This window comes from Dermacentor variabilis, chromosome 3, assembly GCF_050947875.1.
Source record: "Dermacentor variabilis isolate Ectoservices chromosome 3, ASM5094787v1, whole genome shotgun sequence".
NCBI lineage: Eukaryota > Metazoa > Arthropoda > Arachnida > Ixodida > Ixodidae > Dermacentor > Dermacentor variabilis.
In genome coordinates, this window is record NC_134570.1 from 87,281,181 (window position 1) to 87,300,698 (window position 19,518).

Below are 19,518 nucleotides of genomic sequence, written 5' to 3' on the forward strand. Positions count from 1 at the left end.
TTAAAAATTCAACCCCGCATTGCTTCTTATCCAGGAGACCTCTATAGCAGAGGTCCCAACAGTATACATCACGCCCCTTTTGTCACATTACAATCCAAAATGTGACAGTGACACGTCTACACTGGACGTGCCTAGGACTTCCCCTAAATCGTTTCCGCGACCTCCGGGCAACAGGCCTGAGGCCTGGCCACCCACCAGGCGCTGAATGTTGGATTAATGCCCCATGTCATCGTTCACTTCTAGATTTTTTGGATGAATAAAGTCTGCTCGTGTACTGTTAAAATTCTCTGTATTATACCTAAGGGCAAGCTTTCGAAAAAAAAAAGACGCACTAGTGGCAGAAATCTGAACAGGTTGCAATCAGTGGTTGAGAAAATATTGGAAGTCGGCCGCTCTTAGCATTGCGGTAAGATCTCCGATTAATATGCTGGGCAGCTGGGTTAGATACCAGTTTATTACATCTTCTTTAATTTCCTTTCTTCCTTCTTATTTTTTGTCTGCAGCCGTTCACCTGACTTGGTGAAAACCTTCTTCGCTGCTGCACCAGCCCACACTCCCAAGGATCATTGAAAGCTTCGTAATTCCTAGAATTGCAAATTACTCACGTAGTGTTTAGCCGACTACTTGCTTCATACAGAGTTTCATTTTCATGCATTTTCTTTAAAATGCGTAAGCATTTCTATGCCTACTAAACGAGGAAGCCTGTCCGTCACGTAAGACGAATCATATTAAAGGAAAAATTTATAAAACATTACTTCTATTGGGGCTTTCTGCAAATATTTGTTGATGTTGGAATAAAAGCCATCCCATAAACCACACTTAGAGCCGACTTGGTGCTTTCTAGACATCAGGAAAATTCTGATTTTAAGAAAATTGAATTCCAAATACGCCACGTCCTCGTTGCGTATTGGGGGTCGCGGGATTGGCCTTCCGCTGGGGCGTTCCTTCACCAATCAAAGTGTCACCGATCTATAATGAGTGCTCATGCGCTTCAACACAACGAGATAAGCAGTCAATTACTTGATGGGTTGATAAGGCGTGATGACGCCTAGTCGTCACCGTGTAAGTCTGTAAAGGCGCGATCACAGCAAGCAGTGCATTCTTCCTGCTGCCGGATAAACACATCCCTCGTACCCTCGGGTCACGCGTTTACGTTCGCTGCGCTGTTTTTACGTGCGCTAGAGCACGTATTGGGAAAACACACCAGAATAAACGTAAGCCACGCCGTAAATGCGTCTATATGCATGGCCCGCGAATTCAATAAAGGTGACTGTCGAGCGGTAATGAGGACGCATTGCGTGCTGTCATTTGTCATTGCCAGTTCAAAGTGTCGAAAAGGTTTCTGCCACGTCAGGCAAATGCCACAAAAAAGCGATAGAATATTGAACCCGAGACCACAGCGCGGCAGTTAGAGACTATACCACCACGCCATTGCTGGAGCTTGCCTATAGCTGTTCCTATAGCGGTATTATTAGCCAGTGCCTGCAGACTGTTTGCGTTTCATGTGCATGGCTATTGCTTAGTTCGTGTTTCGAATGGCGATTGTTCTGCCCTTTGCGTACATTCTGCTGTAACCTTTTATCTACGCCCTGTTCAACACATGCAGACACTTTCAAACGCGTGTTCTGTTAGAAAAAAGGGCCTTCAACCACAGTCGCACTGATTGAAATTGAAGTGCGCTACAACACGTAGATTCTCCCTCTTGTTTGCGCATGCAGAATCCCATCTAGTGCGTGTGATGACGGGGAAAATATGCACATATGATGAACAGGTGTGTGCATATTCTAGCCACTATAATCTAAAGGTAGTGTGGAGCTTCATGGAATGCGTATGTGGCGTATATTTAGGCACTTCGTATAACGAGGACGCAGGTTTTACTACTCCGGCTGTGTCGTCAGTACGCCGCGTCCGTCGGACAAACCGCGCGGCGCTTGAGCAATCGTTGTACTTGCTGTCCACTTTGGGCAAAGTTCTCGTGGTTCTTCTGTTGTTTCTGTCTGTTTTGTGCTTACTCGACACCATCATCCGAATTCACTAACACCTTATTTTGCACGGACGGATGTATTCAGGTATTCTTTTTCCCCCGAACTATAACAGACTGGAATAACTCGTTGTTGCCTGTTTAAATTGATTGACTCATTGTATTACTGTTGTGTCTTACCACCTTACTTTATTGAATAATGCATTGTAATATGTTGTGTTTAACCACCCTGCTTGGACCTGTTTTAGGTCTGCAGTATGAAATAAATAAAAAAAGTGAAAGTAGGCTAAAAGATATGTGCTGCTAACCAAATATTGCGAAATTTTATTCGCAATATCTGCTCGGTAAACTATAACAAGAAATAAACGTTGCATTACTTAAAGCTTTGCCAGAGCAAGTACTGCGGTTGTATAAGGTGGCAAAGCCTAGCAAATGCTGTTTTGAATCGTAGCTGCCATTAAATATTATGGTTGTAAAATCAACAGAACACAGAAAACAAATCCTATGTAGAATGTACAGAAAACAGCCTCAGCTGTCATTCGCAAACACCTGTAAGCGGTCAACACCTCAAACTAAATGTTTAGGTGATGTTGAATTCCTCGTAGAAATGATTCAAGTTTGCGTTCCATGTCAATATAATTACTTAATAGATGTTTATAGGGCTCGTAGCTCACCGCCGCTGCACCAGCTCACCTTCCCAAGGATCATTGAAAGCTTCGTAATTACTAGATTTTCAAGTTCGATACGTAGTGGTTAGCGGTGTACTTGCTTCATACAAAGCTTCATTTTCATGCATTTTCTTTGAAATGCGTGAGCATTTCCATGCCTACCAAACGAGGAAGCCTGCCTGTCAGGTAATGCGAATCACTATAAGGAAAATAATGCATAAAACGTTATTTCTGTTGAGGCTTTGTCAAAATATTTGTCAATGTTGTAATAAAAGCCATCTTTATAACCACATTTAGAGCCGACTTGGTGCATTGTAGGCATCAGGAAAATTGCGATTTTAAGAAAATTGAATGCCAAACCCGCTACATCAACGTTGCGTTTCGGTGGTCGCGGCATGCACATGCCACTGGGGCGCTTTAAGTCGCCCAACGCGAAGAGATGAGCAGTCAGTTACTTTATAGGGTGATAAGGAGTGATGAAGCCTGGTCGTGACCGAGTAATAAGGTCTTACTGCCGATCCCCCCTGGTTAGCAGAAAATAACCAAAGACAAGAATTCAAGCAGAAACTCCTCTTGAAGTTGTCTGTAGTCGGATACAACTTTAGAAAAAAGGGGTGCTTACTCCTCCAACGCGGATGCACACAAGCCTTCACCAATGGGCGCGCACTCTAGACTGACGTCACGAGCGGGACGGCCGGTGACCCCGCCGATGGAGAAGATGGCTACCCGCGCTGGGCCGAATCGCGTCAGTCGAGTGCGTCTGCCCCTCGTCCGGCTGATTACCCAAACTGTTTGTGGTCGTCTATCATGCCGGAAATATTATTGCGAGATTACGATGCACCACTTGTGCCGTGAGGGTTTATTCTGAGCCGTGATCCGGCGACGAATGATTGCAGCGAGAACCGCTGACGTTACGCTACGCGAACTGTTGAGACTGCAGGCTTGTAGAAAAAAAAAAAAGATCGAGAAGGAACAAAAAAGGACAAGGCGCTCACATTCATGAAAATAAGTTTGTGAAAACACAAAACCTAAAAAAAATATCAATCTTATGCTATTTGAAACCAAGCGTACCTGTTTAAAACGATGGATGAAGTATTTTTGTATCTTTCCTGCCTCGATTGTCTTCTCGCCCCAGGTTTGTAATGGTTTCGATAAATGCATTGTTTTTTTAAGCACTTGTTAAATGTCAACAGATTCATTTTTAGCTCGGAAAAATAACAGTAACTGTGCCGTGTACATGTAGACCAGCGCAAAGGCCATGCACCTGCCAAAGGGCTGCTCTTTCTCCTGTTGTATCTTGCAATGCAGCTAAAAAGCAGACGACGCGCAGCATTCTAGAAGGCACGGGGTTATTTTTCTCTCGCGATCCGGCACGTGCTGTAGCATTCCAATCACAAGAGCTCTACCAAACGAGTCATCAAAATACAGAAGTCCTTATTTATACCGAGAATTACGCGTTTTAGAAGTACAGTTTCTTGACCGGGGCTATTTTAGTCGCAGAGGCAATCGGCTGTCGCGCTTCGGCCATCTGGGCGGGGCCTCACCTTTTTTCTAAAGGTGTAGTGGACTGTAAGTATGCGTAAGCATTATGCCGCTTGATCATCCACATGCAGTCACTAAATGGGTCTCATCACGGTTCATAGCGGTTCGACGCGAATGGATTAGGTGCTACAGAGCGATAAGGGCTGATAATGGTCGGATCAATTCTGGTAATGTTAATCAGCGCTGATAACTGTTGATAATCTTCGGATCAAGCCCGATTAGGTTCACAAGGACAGATAAGAGTTGATAAGGATCGGATCAGGTCTGATAAGGTTGATAAAGACTGGTAAGGGTTGGTAATAATCGGGCCAATTGCGTCAAGTTTAATACCAACCCAAAAGGGTCGATAAGCTTCAGATTGAGTCCGATAAAGCTGATAACATTCGATAATGGTTGATAAGGGTCGGATGTAGTCCGATAAGGTTGATAAATACTGATAAGGGTTCATAAGCTTCACACTGGCCAGATCAAGTTTTATAACACTGATTATGGTACCGGGCTGTATGGAGAGGATCAAGTGGCACAATGCTTACGCATACTTAGTCAACTCCCATAGAAGTTTCTGCGTAATTTTTTTATTACAATGGCAATTATATGGGCACTCCATGCGTATTTCTGCCGTCGCCGTCGCTCTGGGGTTCCGTATAAAGTTCCAGGGCGATAGAACGGTCGCCTCGCGTATGTGCGGCGACGGTTTATGGTATATGCTGCATGAGTGAGTCAAAGCGTGTGAGGGTGAGGTGGCGAACGCTGTTCAATCTCGCGTGCGCGGGCGAGGAATGCGGTCCGGATGCGTGCTCTCTCCTGTCGCGCGCGAGGCGGGGGCACGGTGAGGCAGGGGAGGAGGGTCGTTCTTCTCTGGCGGCTGCTAGGGTTCGGCACAGAGTGGCGACAACCGCGGCGTCTACTACGGCGCTGGCCGCGCGAACCGCGTACGCCGTAGTAGACGCCTTGGCGGACGCCGTAGGGACGCGTTGCCGGCGCTCGTGTGTCTTGGAAGCGATCTCCGACGTGGCCAAAGTGCGCGCCCACGCGGGCTTCATCTTCAAACCGATCTGCGATGTTTGCAATAGTGCGCGTAGTGCCTGTAGCTTCCTATGGGCTGTGCTTTCGACGTTTCGTTCGCGTTGAGGCGAGAGATGCATGAAGGTCAATTCGCTTGCTGCTACCGCGATTCCTCACTCCAGAATTTTGACAGCGGGTTTCCGCGCTCGTCGAGCGAGGTGTGTTCATGTTTAGCTGTGCGCGCGTGACACCGTGATGGTTAATTTATTTAAATCACGTTGACGGGCTAGTTGGTTTGAATCCATGGTGTAATGTGCAAGCGCGACTGAGCAAGGACGTGCGAAGCAGCCCCACAGTGACATCACTGTTTGTGTGTGTCTGTTTCTTCCTACGTCCCAATTCAGCCACGCTTACACGTTCTAACATTGTTAATTTAGTTAACAAGGGAATGTTTATACGGCCACTAAAACTACTATCCTTACTTCCTACAGCTATCCACTGATTTGCTAGCGGAATTGGTGCTTCGCCTTTTGGTCGAAACTGCTAGTGTTTTTTTTTTTGCTCTCTTTGCCTACCAGTGGGGATGGATAGTAAAATCTAATTACACTGTGACGACAAGGACGGATTCTGTGTCCTCTTTTCAACATGCTGGTATTTTTACCATGGACTCGTACTAATTGTCAAGTTTTGTCTCCTCTGCTACTGCAGGTATATTAACAGAACCTGCGCTTGTCGGGCTGCCGCAGCACCCAGCTGCGCTTTCAGAGTTATTGGCAATTTGCTTAATTACTGGCTTTGAGATTTTATTAGGCCACATTTAGGAGACTCACTACTGTCTCCATAGCCTCTATTTACTATCTGCAAAGTGTGACCCCGAAACCTGTACTCTCCTGATGTGAGAATTTATTGCAAATACGTTTGTGAACTTAGCCTTCCTTGACTATAGCAGCGAAGGTTGTGTTTATTCAGTAAACAAGCGGAATTACGAAAGAGGGCGACAAGTTGGATGAACTGCTAACAGCTGACGCTGCAAATGCTTCTTGAGATGTTCGACTTGACTCGCGTGTTAGCATCCAGCACTTCGCCTTTTGCCATAGTGTAAAATTTCTAGCCTGTGTGGAGGGGGGGTAGGGGTGTAGCTGATCCGGATGAGTACGAATGAGGTGATGCTCACTGTAAAAATTCGTATACGAAGCGCAAGGCTGCTTGAGTGTGGCTTCGTCCTGAACATTGTAAATAGGACTAAAGACTGAATAAAACAGGAGAGCCTACTCATGCGTTTCTATCCGTTGCCGCTTATTCGGAAACTAAATTGTACAGTAATCAGCAGGCATAATAACACAAAATGTCTCTCAGATTTCATTTCGATCCACGAATTAGTTTTACTGCTGCAGCAGTTTGCAGTTGCGGCAGAAAGTGGGTGTAATTGGTTTTAGCATTTCGACATATTTACAGCGCAGCAAAACGGAAAACACAGCATGAAGAAGACGGGACGCCTTGCCTTCTTCATGTGGTCTGTGTGTGTGTTTTGTCGCTGTAAATACGTGAAAAGAACTGTTTGAAATTTCTAATTCCCTTTATATTGTCTGTACCTCCGTTCCGTCACGCTGGCAAAGACAGCCATCGCCTCCAAGCTGTCGCCGTTATCGTGTCGTCGTCCGACGACCACATGGCAACTGCACCCTCACCTTACGGCGACGGAGAAGAAAACTTTGTCCTAAGCACAATTTCAACACTCGCGCTGCAGATGCTGAAAGCGCAAGCAAACTAAGTTATGTGGAACGGAGTTTTGAACCACAATGTAGTGTCAGTGAACGCATCTCTGTCCTATGTGACCATACAAAATAAAGTCAAAACACACGCGTATACATAGTGTGCTCGCAGGTATCTCAAAAGAATGCGGAATTGCTAGTATAAAAGCGCTCGATATAGGGTGTAACACCTAAGATGTCTCAAAATGTTACGTGTTACATTACGAACATCGGCTAGACGCGCTAATGGTAGTCAAATAAGCGCTTTTGCCCAGAGACACAAACTGTCCACCAGCGGCGCGTTTGTTTGGATTCATGTGCCTGCGGCAACGTTTATCTTGGATATGGGCGCAAAATTCACTCGGATATTGGGCAACATTTGCGCTTGGTAATCAGTGCAACATTCAGGACGTCACATTGACTCTGAGAGCTGTGGTGTTTCGGGGGCCACCACAGAAAATGCTGTATCGGATAAGCACAACATTGCGTGCGTCGCAGAGAAGTTATCCTTGAAAGCGGTGTCCGCTATAAGAGCCTGTACTGTTTTAGAAATAAATGGGTTCGGACGAATCGCTAAAGCATGCTGACACTTTTCCGGACAGGTGATTGAGTTGGGCTCTCCAGTAATATGTGCGGCGCGCTCCTATTGGTGCAACCTCGAGAATTTGTTGCGACTTCTACAATACATCTAGATATGCGTTTCTCGTACCGTATATTACAGAAAGTTCTACTCTATTCCTTGAACACTTTATTCTGTGCGGAGTTAATCTTGCATCAATCGTTTCGATCGTCCCGGTGAGTGTTATTTGCACAAGCGAGACCCAAAATAATTCATTAGCACTCCCGTAATTAACATATATGTGTTTTAACCTGGCCATATCAGGCAGTTCACGTAGCATGGCAAAAGGGATGCACTTTATTAATTTCTTCTCGCCTTATAGCCAGTTCTTACTGTTCTTATTTTTCGACATTGGGCGTTCGGCCAAGCCCATGTCGCAACATCTCCTCTGATTTGATCTACATAGGGAAAAAACGACAACCTTGACCTCTTGTTATAGATGATCCGCGCAGAAAAACATGGAGGGTTATCGGAGTCAGCTGTTCACGCTCGCGCAAAAAATTGGTGCTAAGAACCAGTTCCTTTGTTAATTGTAGGTGTCAATGCCGCTATGCCGCAGACAAGTGCCGCCCAAGCCGATCGCTTCAACGGCGAATCGTCTGCGCGTCGCAAGTGCAAGAGCGGCGTAGCAGCGCGTGAAAGTGCTGAAGGTCACGCAGATGTCCCCAAATTTTAAAGCTAGGTTTTCAAGCCGCGCCCTCCTGGACTTGGCTGACAGTGACAGCGGAGGTTGCCAAATTTGCCACACACACAGAGGAGCACTCGAACGACGAACCTGCTAACGTGCAGTCCCATCTGTCCTACCGGTAGCAATGTTCAGGTGGCCAACTCTCTTCTGTGCGTAACCACACAATAAAACAACAAACGGTAGCGAAATGTGCTCGGTTCAGTAAATATACGCCTTCAGCGAATAATTCCTATGCTTACCCAGTATCGCCTTTTTTTTTTTCGTGTTGTGGCGTGTCTTCTCGACGGGCTCGGTTTCTTGCCGAGTGAGGTAATGCGGGCCGGTCCTGGAGATGGTGTGGAGAAAAGTGTGTCAATCATGTAGACAGTGCAGTCCGCGATCGCGTGGATCACGCGGGCATGGGGGTGGTGTTTCCGCGGCTTCGTATTTTGCGAGATGCTGAAGGAATACATCTATAAACCAGCCTCGCCTTCATCCATGTCCCCATATCCCTCCTCAGCCTCCAGATGCTAAAAACTAGGAGGAGGCACCATATCCCATTCCTAGAACTTCAATAAAGACATGCTTTGTCTCTCTCTCTCTCTCTCTCTCTCTCTTCGCGTCTTGCTGACTGGCCGGAAATAAGCCCGCAATCACCATGCTGCAGAACGCGTTGTAGCAGATGAAGAGTCGAACAGAATCTGTAACTAAAGTTTCGCAACCTAGGCTCCAAAGCGTGCGTTCGTGCTGTGAAATTTCTTCACAACCTCTTCGCGTAGCATAAGGCTTGCATTTGCCGTCACAAACAATAATTCTGCGGAATTTCATTTTGCTCACAAGCAGAACAAGCACGACATGGCTGCACAGCAGGACGTTCCGCCTGCAACCGAGACCCCGCCCGCAGCCGCGGTAGCCACTGTCACTTCGGACAAGGTGGCGTCACCGGAGGTCGGGCCGACGGAACGACTGTGCCACATGGTGCTCAGTCCAGGATTCGTAGGTTACGGTTTCAAGCTGCATGAGGACACCGAACGTAAGCAGGAGTTCGTCGTCTCCGTGGAGCCGGGAAGTCCAGCCGAAGCTGCAGGACTTCGAGTCAAGGACGTCGTTATTGGGGTTAGTTTGCTTAAATACTTCACGAGGTGCCACGTGAGAGGCATTCGGTGTAAGGGTGGCGACACTTGGGCCTTCCGGCCCATTCGGTGTCGGGAGTTCCACAGTAGACACGTAATACCATATACTGAGTATCAACTTCTGCAACGTCTACGATATACACAATCGTGGAGATATAGCATTTCATACGCGAGGAACAACAACTAATGGTACCAGCGCTTCAACCAGCTAGAACCACAGCCGATAGAAGGCAAGGAAAATAACAAATTTATATGCACATCCGATAGTCACTGCACGTTAGGATGAGAAAAAAATTAAAATACGAGGAAATAAGAAAATCAGCAGCACTCCAGAAAGATAACCGTGAACAACTGTGGTCAACGAAGATAGAAATTATAGAGTTCGAAGGCGTTCATCTTGTGCAGCACGCATGCGAAGGGGCACAAGACGAAAGTGCTGAACTGAAACACGTGTCGGTCGCCTCCCAGCAGGCTCATCGCTGTTCTCGAAACGGTGCGTTAAGGTTTCGTCCGCGAACGCAGCATCTGAGTTTTGGTTTAGGCCCAGCCTATACACGTGCCGCCAGAGCTCCGAAAGACCACAATACGACCATTAGCCCCATTCGCCACGTCCTTTAATTATTATATTCCTCTCTTCTAACCACAGTGTAAGACCAGTAAACAAACGTGTGCGGATGTACTTTAGCCAAACACGAACTAAGCGGGATTTTTTTATTGTGGAATAGTAGAGCCAACTTGAAAAGCGTTTAGAGCACAGACACTGCTGAAAAAAAAAAGAAAGGTTAGGCTTTCTTGTGCTTTGCAAGAAAGGTTTGAATTCAGAGATACGGTGCAGTAGTCGAGCGAAGAAATATGCGCCGGATTATTTTGCGAAGGCTGCAAAATTTTCGTCGCGTCTGGCAAGTAGCACATTTCAAATCCTTGAGCTGTATTAAACCAAGAGGCGTACCTCAATTGCACGAAAAAAGGAAAATGCGTTGTCGAGTGTTACCGAAATTTTACAAATTACGTTTTCAATTAAATATTTACGGCGTATTTTGAAATTTATGAATTGTAGGCTGTGTTATTGCAATATTCCCTCTAAAGAATTCTCAGGATGGCATCAGTTTCAGGACATGCGCCGTCAAAGTTACCATAAAAATGCTCTGTCCTTCAACTTATTTTTTTTTCCTTAGCAAAGGTGGTTTTAAGCAATAAAGTAAAAAAAGGCGATCGCAGACGTATAGAATCACAACCCAATTTCCAATTAGGCTGTTTATTTCGGACAGTCGAAATAAGAGTTTCAGACGCCTGTTACCAAATCACATCAAAACATTGCCCGCATTGGTTTCATCCGTCTGAAACGTTGCCTGTATATAACGCAGCCGAACACTTGTCTCCTCCCCCCCCCCCCCGCCTCTTCTTTTGCTTCCCTATATTTCATCTCAAAAGTGCCCGTAGTTCTCGCAGGTCAGCAGGATAATTTCAGCATTATTCGTAAAGCACTCCGGAGTGCTTGTACACGTAAAGTATTGTAAAGGCCTCAATTACCACACCTAACCTTAATCATACATAAACACGCTAGCTGCCACTTTTAGTTCACCGAGAAAACCGGGCGAACCTAATATAACTCCCATAGAAACACCGCAAAAACTAAGGCTCGAAAATTATCTGTAGCGCTCCTAACTATAAACCAGAAATTTTTCGACAGACTGAGCTTAAGATGCCCCCCGTATCCACTAATTAAAACATTTATGTAAGACAGAGCTCTATTGGGACATCGAGAAACGTAGCTAACAACGGCCGCGTAACATTTTCGAGCACTCATCTAAACTTCTTTCTTTTTTACGAAGGTTGTGCTCGATTTACATGCATTTAACTTCGCACACATACATGCCTTAGGGCTACAGCTCCGTATTCGCTAAATTTTCTCGCGGTGGCTTTTGTACTGCACGCCACAGCAGCGGGCTAAATTTTGCGCCTCTTGTGAAACACACTGCAAACGCTTCGGAGCCCCTGCATACGTAATTTATCAGCAAACGCCACAATTGGCCCACACCCGTCGAACTTTGCTTATATATTATCTATATTCTTTCCATTAAGTTTGACAAATGTAAACAAGGTGACTAGCCTATTTCACCGAGGACACCTGAGAAAGCAAAAACAAACCTCGTACAACACAACAAAAAATACAAAGAAGAACAGAGAATGAATAAATTAAAGGCTTAAGTAATTATTTGCAACGCTCCTATGAACATGGAAGTTTCGCAACAGATTATATATAGCAGTTTCCATATCTTCACAAAATTTGAAGTTGGTGTCTGCTGCAGTTGTTTCAAGACTTCGGTAAGTATATCGAAAAATGACAGTGTCACCCTCTGAAACGCTTGAATAAATACCTATCTACGAAGACTCTAATCAACGCACACACATTAAACAATTATCCTTCGATAAACAAGATACTTCCTAGTTCAGCGAAATATAAACACAGTACCTCACATAGTTCTGCGAGGAAACAGGCGAAAAGCGACTATATGTCTCGCATGACGCGCAAAAATTGGGCGACGAATATTCAGTAACAACTTTTAAACAACCAAATTAATCTAGGCACTTCAAACTTTAGATACCGGTCACTCATACTATGACACACATATAATCTAAATAGGAAATCTCTGCCGCTTTGGCTCTCTTAAAGAAAGGGGAAACACCCTAAAACGTTTCCTTTAACGCCAATTCTTCCTAGCTTTTGCACGGGCCGGGAACAAGGGTCTAGCAATTTCCACTTTATTGCTTATCGACGCACACATACCTCAAAAGTTGCCCGCACATTGTCCTTCACGTTCACCGCATTTTCTGCAAAGTATAGATTTCCTGGGGGACATATAGTTTCACTGGAAAATCGTGAAAATTGCCTAACAACGTTTTCGAGCACTTCCATGAGTCGCATTAACAAATTTGCTGTAAAAATGACTTAGTGTCTTGCCTCTCGGGTATACTCGTCCATAAAGGGCAAAGATTCTAGCGCGAAACACGGTTCCTCGTGATCTAGGTTTCATCTATTGATAAACATAAAACAAAAGATGTACGCTCATGACGAAATAACTGGCAGGTTTTCGGGCAAATCCGCGCGTCTGGCAATCCTCACTAAATGGTTAAGCAAAAGCCACAGTGGGAAAGGCAACAGCGGCGAAGGTTATTGAACAAAGCATGTACCGTGGTAGTCGCAGTCACGCACCTCATTGCAACGCTATATTGCCTATGATCCACCTGGCTCATTCTAAAAAATATATCCATGGAAACAATTAAAAGGCGAAGAATCGGTTTTTTATTTAACGACTACGTAACGCACAAAAGTCATCGCGATCACTTACAAATATTTGATACCCAGGAACCCGAGTTGGTGTCAAGAAGGTTCATTGAAGAGCGGCCCATACCCAATGACAATTACCCAGTGCACACTGGCGCGCAGATCGAATCGTAGACATCCAGTGACACATGCGCAAGTGTGCGTCAAAGATGTTCATTCAAGAGCCCACATACGCACCCATCGGGGCCTCCCTGGGGCGCAAACTGTGTGGTACATACCCAATGGCACATGCCCAGTAGTTCCAGTGGCACAAACACAAGTTCACGTCAAGGTCGTTCACAGAAGAACCGCACATTAAATGGCACACACACAGGAAACCACCCACATTTTTCATGCTGCGCTTTCTTCGGGATTGGTCCAAAAAATCAGCTCGAGGCCAGATACCGGCTGGAAGTTCGTTACGGAAAGAAAAATCCCGAGTCATTCCACTCTGTGAAGGTGGATGACCAGCGCAGCTGTTTAGCACACGACATAGAGGTCACACAGAATTTTGAACAAAGGTACGAACTCATTTAGCGTAATTTTTATAAACATTCGCGTGGACGATGGGCCTGCCGCCCAGAGGAGTCGGAGGAAACTAGACACGCATGACGTTTCGACGGGACCGCCAGCAGGAGAGCGGTAGGAAAGGAAAGTAGACACACAAGCACTTGGAACGCCGACAAAGAGAGGGAGGTGCGAACGTAGACATGGCCAACGCGGGTCAAAGTGTGGTATCTGTTCTTATCAGCCTAATATCTGATACGAGTTCTATTTGGACCTAAGATAATAAACTTGTTTTTGCAAGTTGAAGGAGTGCTTGATGCCTCCTTCCCCTCCACCGCGGGTAGGCCCGGTGTTGAGCGATCTTCGGGATCGGCCCATGGTTTTTTGCGCACGCAGAACAAAAATACATAGAACCCTAGTCATAAACAGCTTCACTGTAAAAGGGGTTGAAATGCACGTGGAGCCTTCGCATTAATAACGGGAACGCCAGTGTATTTTCTCCCACACTTTTTCGGCCATTTGTCCAAATCTTCAGAACTGCATACATGTGTACATTGATTCACTTCAGAAATGCACACCGATCCCTGTCTCACCTTCAAAAAAGTAAAGGAGCGTATTGACAGCTGTACTTATTTATCATTTTCTCAGATACAGTATTTCAACCATTAACAACTTAAAGTTACCGCTCAGGGCAAAATGTGCCTGCATGAGTGGAACTTACTGGAATGTTAGCGAGGACTCTATGTGTTGTCTGTTCTGGCCGAAGCTTGTGTAATCTGATTGTATGCGCGAAGCGAGTTCTGTAGTACTTCCTGGGAGACACGCGGGCACCAGCGATTACTCTGGAAACTTCGACGACTAATGTGTAAAAGCTGGCGCGCTTGACCAGGAGATCAGATTTTCGACAATCGTTTTGTGTGTTCGCCGCTATCGCCGTTATTTTAGTGTAGCCTGTTTTTTGAGGGCACTGGTTCGCGCAATAAAACACTAGTTTCGCCATTCACAGTTTTGCTGCAAGGTTGGAGAAATCGAGTCGGGTGCCACACTCACCCAACTACATCGCATAAAAATAGACGCACAGAAGCTCCTCCCTCACAGCCTTTGATTCATCACCAAGAAATGTTGTCAGCAATGTATGGCGAAACCTCGTTATATTGAGACGGGAAATAACAAAATAAATATAGCGAATTAAGACAAATGCCTCTTGAGGTCCTCATAAAGGTTTATATTTACTACTTGGCAAATTGCAGTCTTATGGTATACGTGGTAATTCTTTAAATTACAATCATACCTCAGTAAACGGCTACAGTGCACAGGTATAAATGGCGAAACCTCAACCCTCTTACACAATAAATTTGGAGTACCGCAAGGGAGAGTGGCTGGGACCACTTTTGTTTACCATCTATATTAATGATATCGTAGATTTAGACAGAAGGGCAAAATTTATTATATATGCAGACGACAGCACCATTTTAATGGAAGGATCTGGTATAAACCAGTTATCATCACAATGTAACGATCTGCTAAAGAAGCTATCTATATGGTCTAAGGAAAATCAACTTAAGATTAATGCAACAAAGACAAAGGTTATGATATCTCATGCGAAAAACAAAAAAGCAACATTAAACCATAACATTATTTTTGAGGATCGAGAAATAGGGATTGTTGACAGTTACAAAATTCTTGGTGTTCATTTTTCATCTACTTTAACTTGGGATACACATGTAAGCTATCTATGTAAAAAACTATCCTCCGTGACAGGTTTACTATGCAGTTGTCGCGGCATGCTGCCAGCCTCCGTCAAACTAGATATATTATGGCCTTTTCAATTCACTCCTAAACTATTGTGCATTGGTCTGGTGCACGGCAACTAAAGCCAATATAAACAGACTTTTGATATTGGAGAAAAAAATTATTCGTCACATCGGAAACCTAGAACCTTTAACTACGACTAGAGATGCATATAAATTGTTTAATATTGTCAGAGTGGATCACCTTTACACATACCGATTATTATATGTGATGCAATTTTCTGAGACATCAGTAAGGAACTTCATTGAACGTCTAGCATGCTTGGAACACCGTCAGCCTAGGATAAACAAAAGAAAATCTGACAGATGGATTAGTCCACATTTCCGTACATGCTGCTACAAACACCAATCGCTAGCCTGCAACTTACCGTTTATTCTCAACAAATATGTAGATATTGCAGGTTACAATAGGAAGCAACTCAGACAATATTTTGTTCAGTTATGATATGCTGTTTCAGTGATAACATGCCGTTTCCATTGTCTTGTTTTTCTTATTTTTCTCCTGCATATATGTATTTCGCTGTTATTACTACGGTGCACTATGACATAGTTATTTATAATGCTGTCATGACTATTATGTTTTCTGCCTCACATATATGTATATGTCTACTACAGTGTTTGATCGTGTGCCAAGGTGATGTTGCCATGTAAGGTCTTTTGGGCCCCGTCAAGCTACTCTCGTAGCTTTTAGCCCAAAATGACCATCCAGCTTCTATTTCTTTTACTGGAAAATAAAGATTGATTTGATTTTGGTTTGAGTACATGCAACGTTGCATGTAACGAAGTAATTATAGCTACCCTTCCAAGTTCATTATAACGAGATTTTACCTTTGTCATTGCGACAGCAGTTATATGGAAGCGCCGTAGTGGGTTGCGTGGTGTGGGTTGCCGCATCTCGCTTATTCGCCTGGTAGGCACGTAATCGCTATTCTGCCAAAATGCGTTAGAAAATTTGGATGGTTATGCAGCGTATATACTTAACTGCTTGACGAGCGCTTTGCTTCTCACAGATTTCAAAATGCACGTTAAATCTGCTCAATTTTATGCCTGATTTCAAAAGATAGACATTCGGATATCGCGAAGAAAATGAAAATGCGCAGTATTACGAAAGAACTGCACCACATAGAGTCAAGCCTTTTCAAAGTCTTGGTTATAGGTTTCGGGCAGCGGCAGAACCAACGACTAGAACTCGAAATTGAAGGGCGCAAGAACTCCCTCACACAACTTTGTTGCCCTTGGTGTGAGAGTTGCTCGGATTGGCAAACATGTCTAGTAAGATATATATATATATATATATATATATATATATATATATATATATCTGAACATGGCTACGAAGTGTTTTTTTTTCTTGAAAAGTAGACTATTACAAAAATATACTCACTCTTGCTGTTCCTCTTCACTCGCTATTTTTGCGTGCCAGAGTTTATCAGAAGCGGTACAGATGGCACATCAATAGGGATAAAGTGTCTCTTCTGAAGGCATTTTGTCCCTAGTTTTGTAACTTCTATACCACGGTGTGCTACTTCATCTGTCGGCCCCTTTTTGAGTTGAGCGTTTATCAAAAAGGGTCGGTTGCATATGCTAGTTGCGTATACAGACGGACAGGCCGCCATTGGAATATGAACCTGGCAACGTATAACGCTAGAACGTTATCTAGTGAGGCGAGTCTAGCAGTGCTATAGGAGGAATTAGAGGGCAGCAAACGAGATCTAATGGGGCTTAGTGAAGTTAGGAGGGCTAAAGAAGCATATACAGTGCTAAAAAGCGGGCACGTCCTGTGCTACCAGAGCTTAGCGGGGAGACGAGAACTAGGAGTCGGATTCCGGATTAATAAGAATATAGCTGGTAACATACAGGAATTCTATAGCATTAACGAGAGGGTGGCAGGCCTTGTTGTGAAACTCAATAAGAGGTACAAAATGAAGGTTGTACAGGTCTACACCCCTACATACAGTCATGATGACCAGGAAGTCGAAAGCTTCTATGAAGACGTGGAATCGGCGATGGGTAAAGTCAAAACAAAATACGCTATACTGATGGGCGACTTCAATGCCAAGGTAGGCAAGAAGCAGGCTGGATACAGACGCATGTGTGGGTTCATATCTGCCTGTATGTACAACGCGTGCCTGTGTATGATGTATTTATTGTTCTCAACAGTGTATCAGCTTGTAATTTTTTTTCCTTAGCCGCCGTTATGCCTACGTGTCTGTAAGGTGGTCCGGACGCCGCAATTTGCTTATTCAGCTTTCGGCCTCATCCCCCGCAGCATTTTTTGCAAATAACTTTGGGTTCAGTTCAGTTCAGTAGAGCTCCGTCAAAAAAGCGCAACAAGATATCCACACACGTTTATGGGTGCCAAATACAGGCGAAGAGTGGAGTCCATGTTAAAATTTGTTTTGGGGGAGGCTTTGCTGCTTTCCACAAAATGCGAGAAACTGAATAATGACTGTATTCGAGCAAGTGTATCGTCGTTCTTGTTGAGGGGTAAAGCTTAACGTATTCAGCACACTTCGTGCTCTCGTGAATATGTAGTAAAAGGCAGCCTGCTAACTTGTAGAGAATGCTACTACTATAAGTGGTGTTCTGGAAAGCGGACCTCGATGTCTGGCTCATTGTGTATACGGGCCGCTTGAGGCAGTGCATCGACGCGAAGTCCAGCGCTAATACGTAGCTCCGGAGAGGCCCTTTACAGTGCATTCCAGAAGGGCCCGCTCACCGTATGCTCCACCCAGACACGAAATACCATATAACCTTCAAATGTATATGTCACACCTAATTAATCTGTAAATAGCAACGTGTCAGAGCCAAGGCAACCTTCGTTTCAGGCCCCGTGGGGAAGCATAGAAAAATAAAGAGAGAAAGCACGCTTACAGCAGAAACTAAAGAGGAAACGTGACTTACAGATATATGGGTATAGGGAAGGGGGGTGCGTCTCCGTCGCCGGATGACACTGGTCTAAGCGGACCATTAATACGCCGAGTACTCTGCAAAAGTAGGGACCGAGTACAAAAGTAGGGACAAAGTGCCCGAACGAGAGATACTTTATCCCTATACAAGTAGCTTCTATACCCCTTCTGATAAACACTTTAACTCAAAATTAGCGAACCCGCCGTGGTTGCTCAGTGGCTATGGTGTTGGGCTGCTGAGCACGAGGTCGCAGGATCGAATCCCGGCCACGGCGGCCGCATTTCGATGGGGGCGAAATGCGAAAACACCCGTGTGCTTAGATTTAGGTGCACGTTAAAGAACCCCAGGTGGTCAAAATTTCCGGAGTCCTCCACTACGGCATGCCTCGTAATCAGAAAGTGGTTTTGGCACGTAAAACCCCGTAACTTAATTTTTTTTTCAAAATTAGTGAGTGAGGACAAACAGCAAGCGTGAGTATATTTATTGTAATAGTGTACTTTTCAAGACAAGAAAACTTCGTAGCCATGTTAATATATAAAAAAATGACTGCACGTGTTTGCCAATCTGAGCGACTACAACGTACTGTAAACACCATTTTCCAGCACAGCTTCTGGTTCGAGCTGCCGAGCTTCAGCCGCGGGCCACGTTGGGCTTTTGCGGCTCGTCACAGGCACCTGTTTCAGAGCCGCACTCGTAACGCAGGTAAACGGGGCCAAAGTGGAGGGTGCCAGCCACCAAGATGTTCTCCGTCTTATCACGTCGATTCCCAATGAGGCACATCTACTGGTGGTGAACGAAGCCACCCGTCGTGGGAACCGGGAGCGGGGCGTCACCGACAGTGACACACTGCCGAGTGTCGTCGAGTTAAGCGGTGCCGAGGCTGCCAGCAAGCCTGGCAGCCGAGAGGCCGGCGTTGCTTCGGCGAGTTTGACTCCTGGCGTGAGTTGATTGAATTGACTTGCAAACATTTACTGCAGTTGACTTGCAACCCCTGACGGAGCCCTCCCACATGTAACAACAATTGCACACACGCTGTGGCGGCAGAACGGAAATGAGTAATCTGTCGTACATTTGAACTTAATATAAAAAATGCACAATGGCGAACAGATAAAACTACAAGCGCGCACACACTTGGGAGAACGTATGCAAAGTCTGTAAAGAAAAGCTTTCTGCACTACATATCCTTACAGGGTTATACTAGATTCTGAAATTTTACGTCTCAAAACCCCGAAAACATTACGAGGCACGCCGTGGTGAGGGACTCCCGATAAATTTAGACCGCCTGGAGTTCAACGTGCACATAAAGCAGGAGTATTTCTTTTTGTTCATTTCGTCGCCATCGAAACATAGCCTCCATGACTAGGAATCGAACCCATGACCTCGTGCTTAGCAGCTCAACTCCATAGCCAATAGGCCATCGAGGCGGCTGTCATTGCGCTTAAAGATATAATAATAAACCAAACACAGCTACATTTAAATAGAGATGGATGGTTTTCCAGGAGATACGCGAGGTTAGAATTTAAGCGAGGATAGCGAACATGCGTTCGCGTTGCTCCTGTTTGTTGTTATCGTTGCAGGTTATCGTTATCGTTGTTGTTA

At 45.0% G+C, this 19,518-nt stretch overlaps 1 protein-coding gene and 1 pseudogene across 1 annotated transcript in view; both read left to right on the forward strand.

The window, feature by feature from the left end:
- The window catches only part of LOC142574597 (Na(+)/H(+) exchange regulatory cofactor NHE-RF2-like), a 31,216-nt gene extending 12,349 nt beyond the window's left edge, over window positions 1-18,867 (forward strand). Inside the window, exons 2-3 of the mRNA XM_075683643.1 lie at window positions 9,077-9,349; window positions 18,622-18,867. Coding sequence (XP_075539758.1) covers window positions 9,077-9,349; window positions 18,622-18,867 — 519 coding nt within the window. The remainder of the gene's footprint in view (window positions 1-9,076; window positions 9,350-18,621) is intronic.
- LOC142576956 (U2 spliceosomal RNA) lies at window positions 13,402-13,581 on the forward strand (annotated as a pseudogene).
- Window positions 18,868-19,518: the final 651 nt, after the last annotated feature.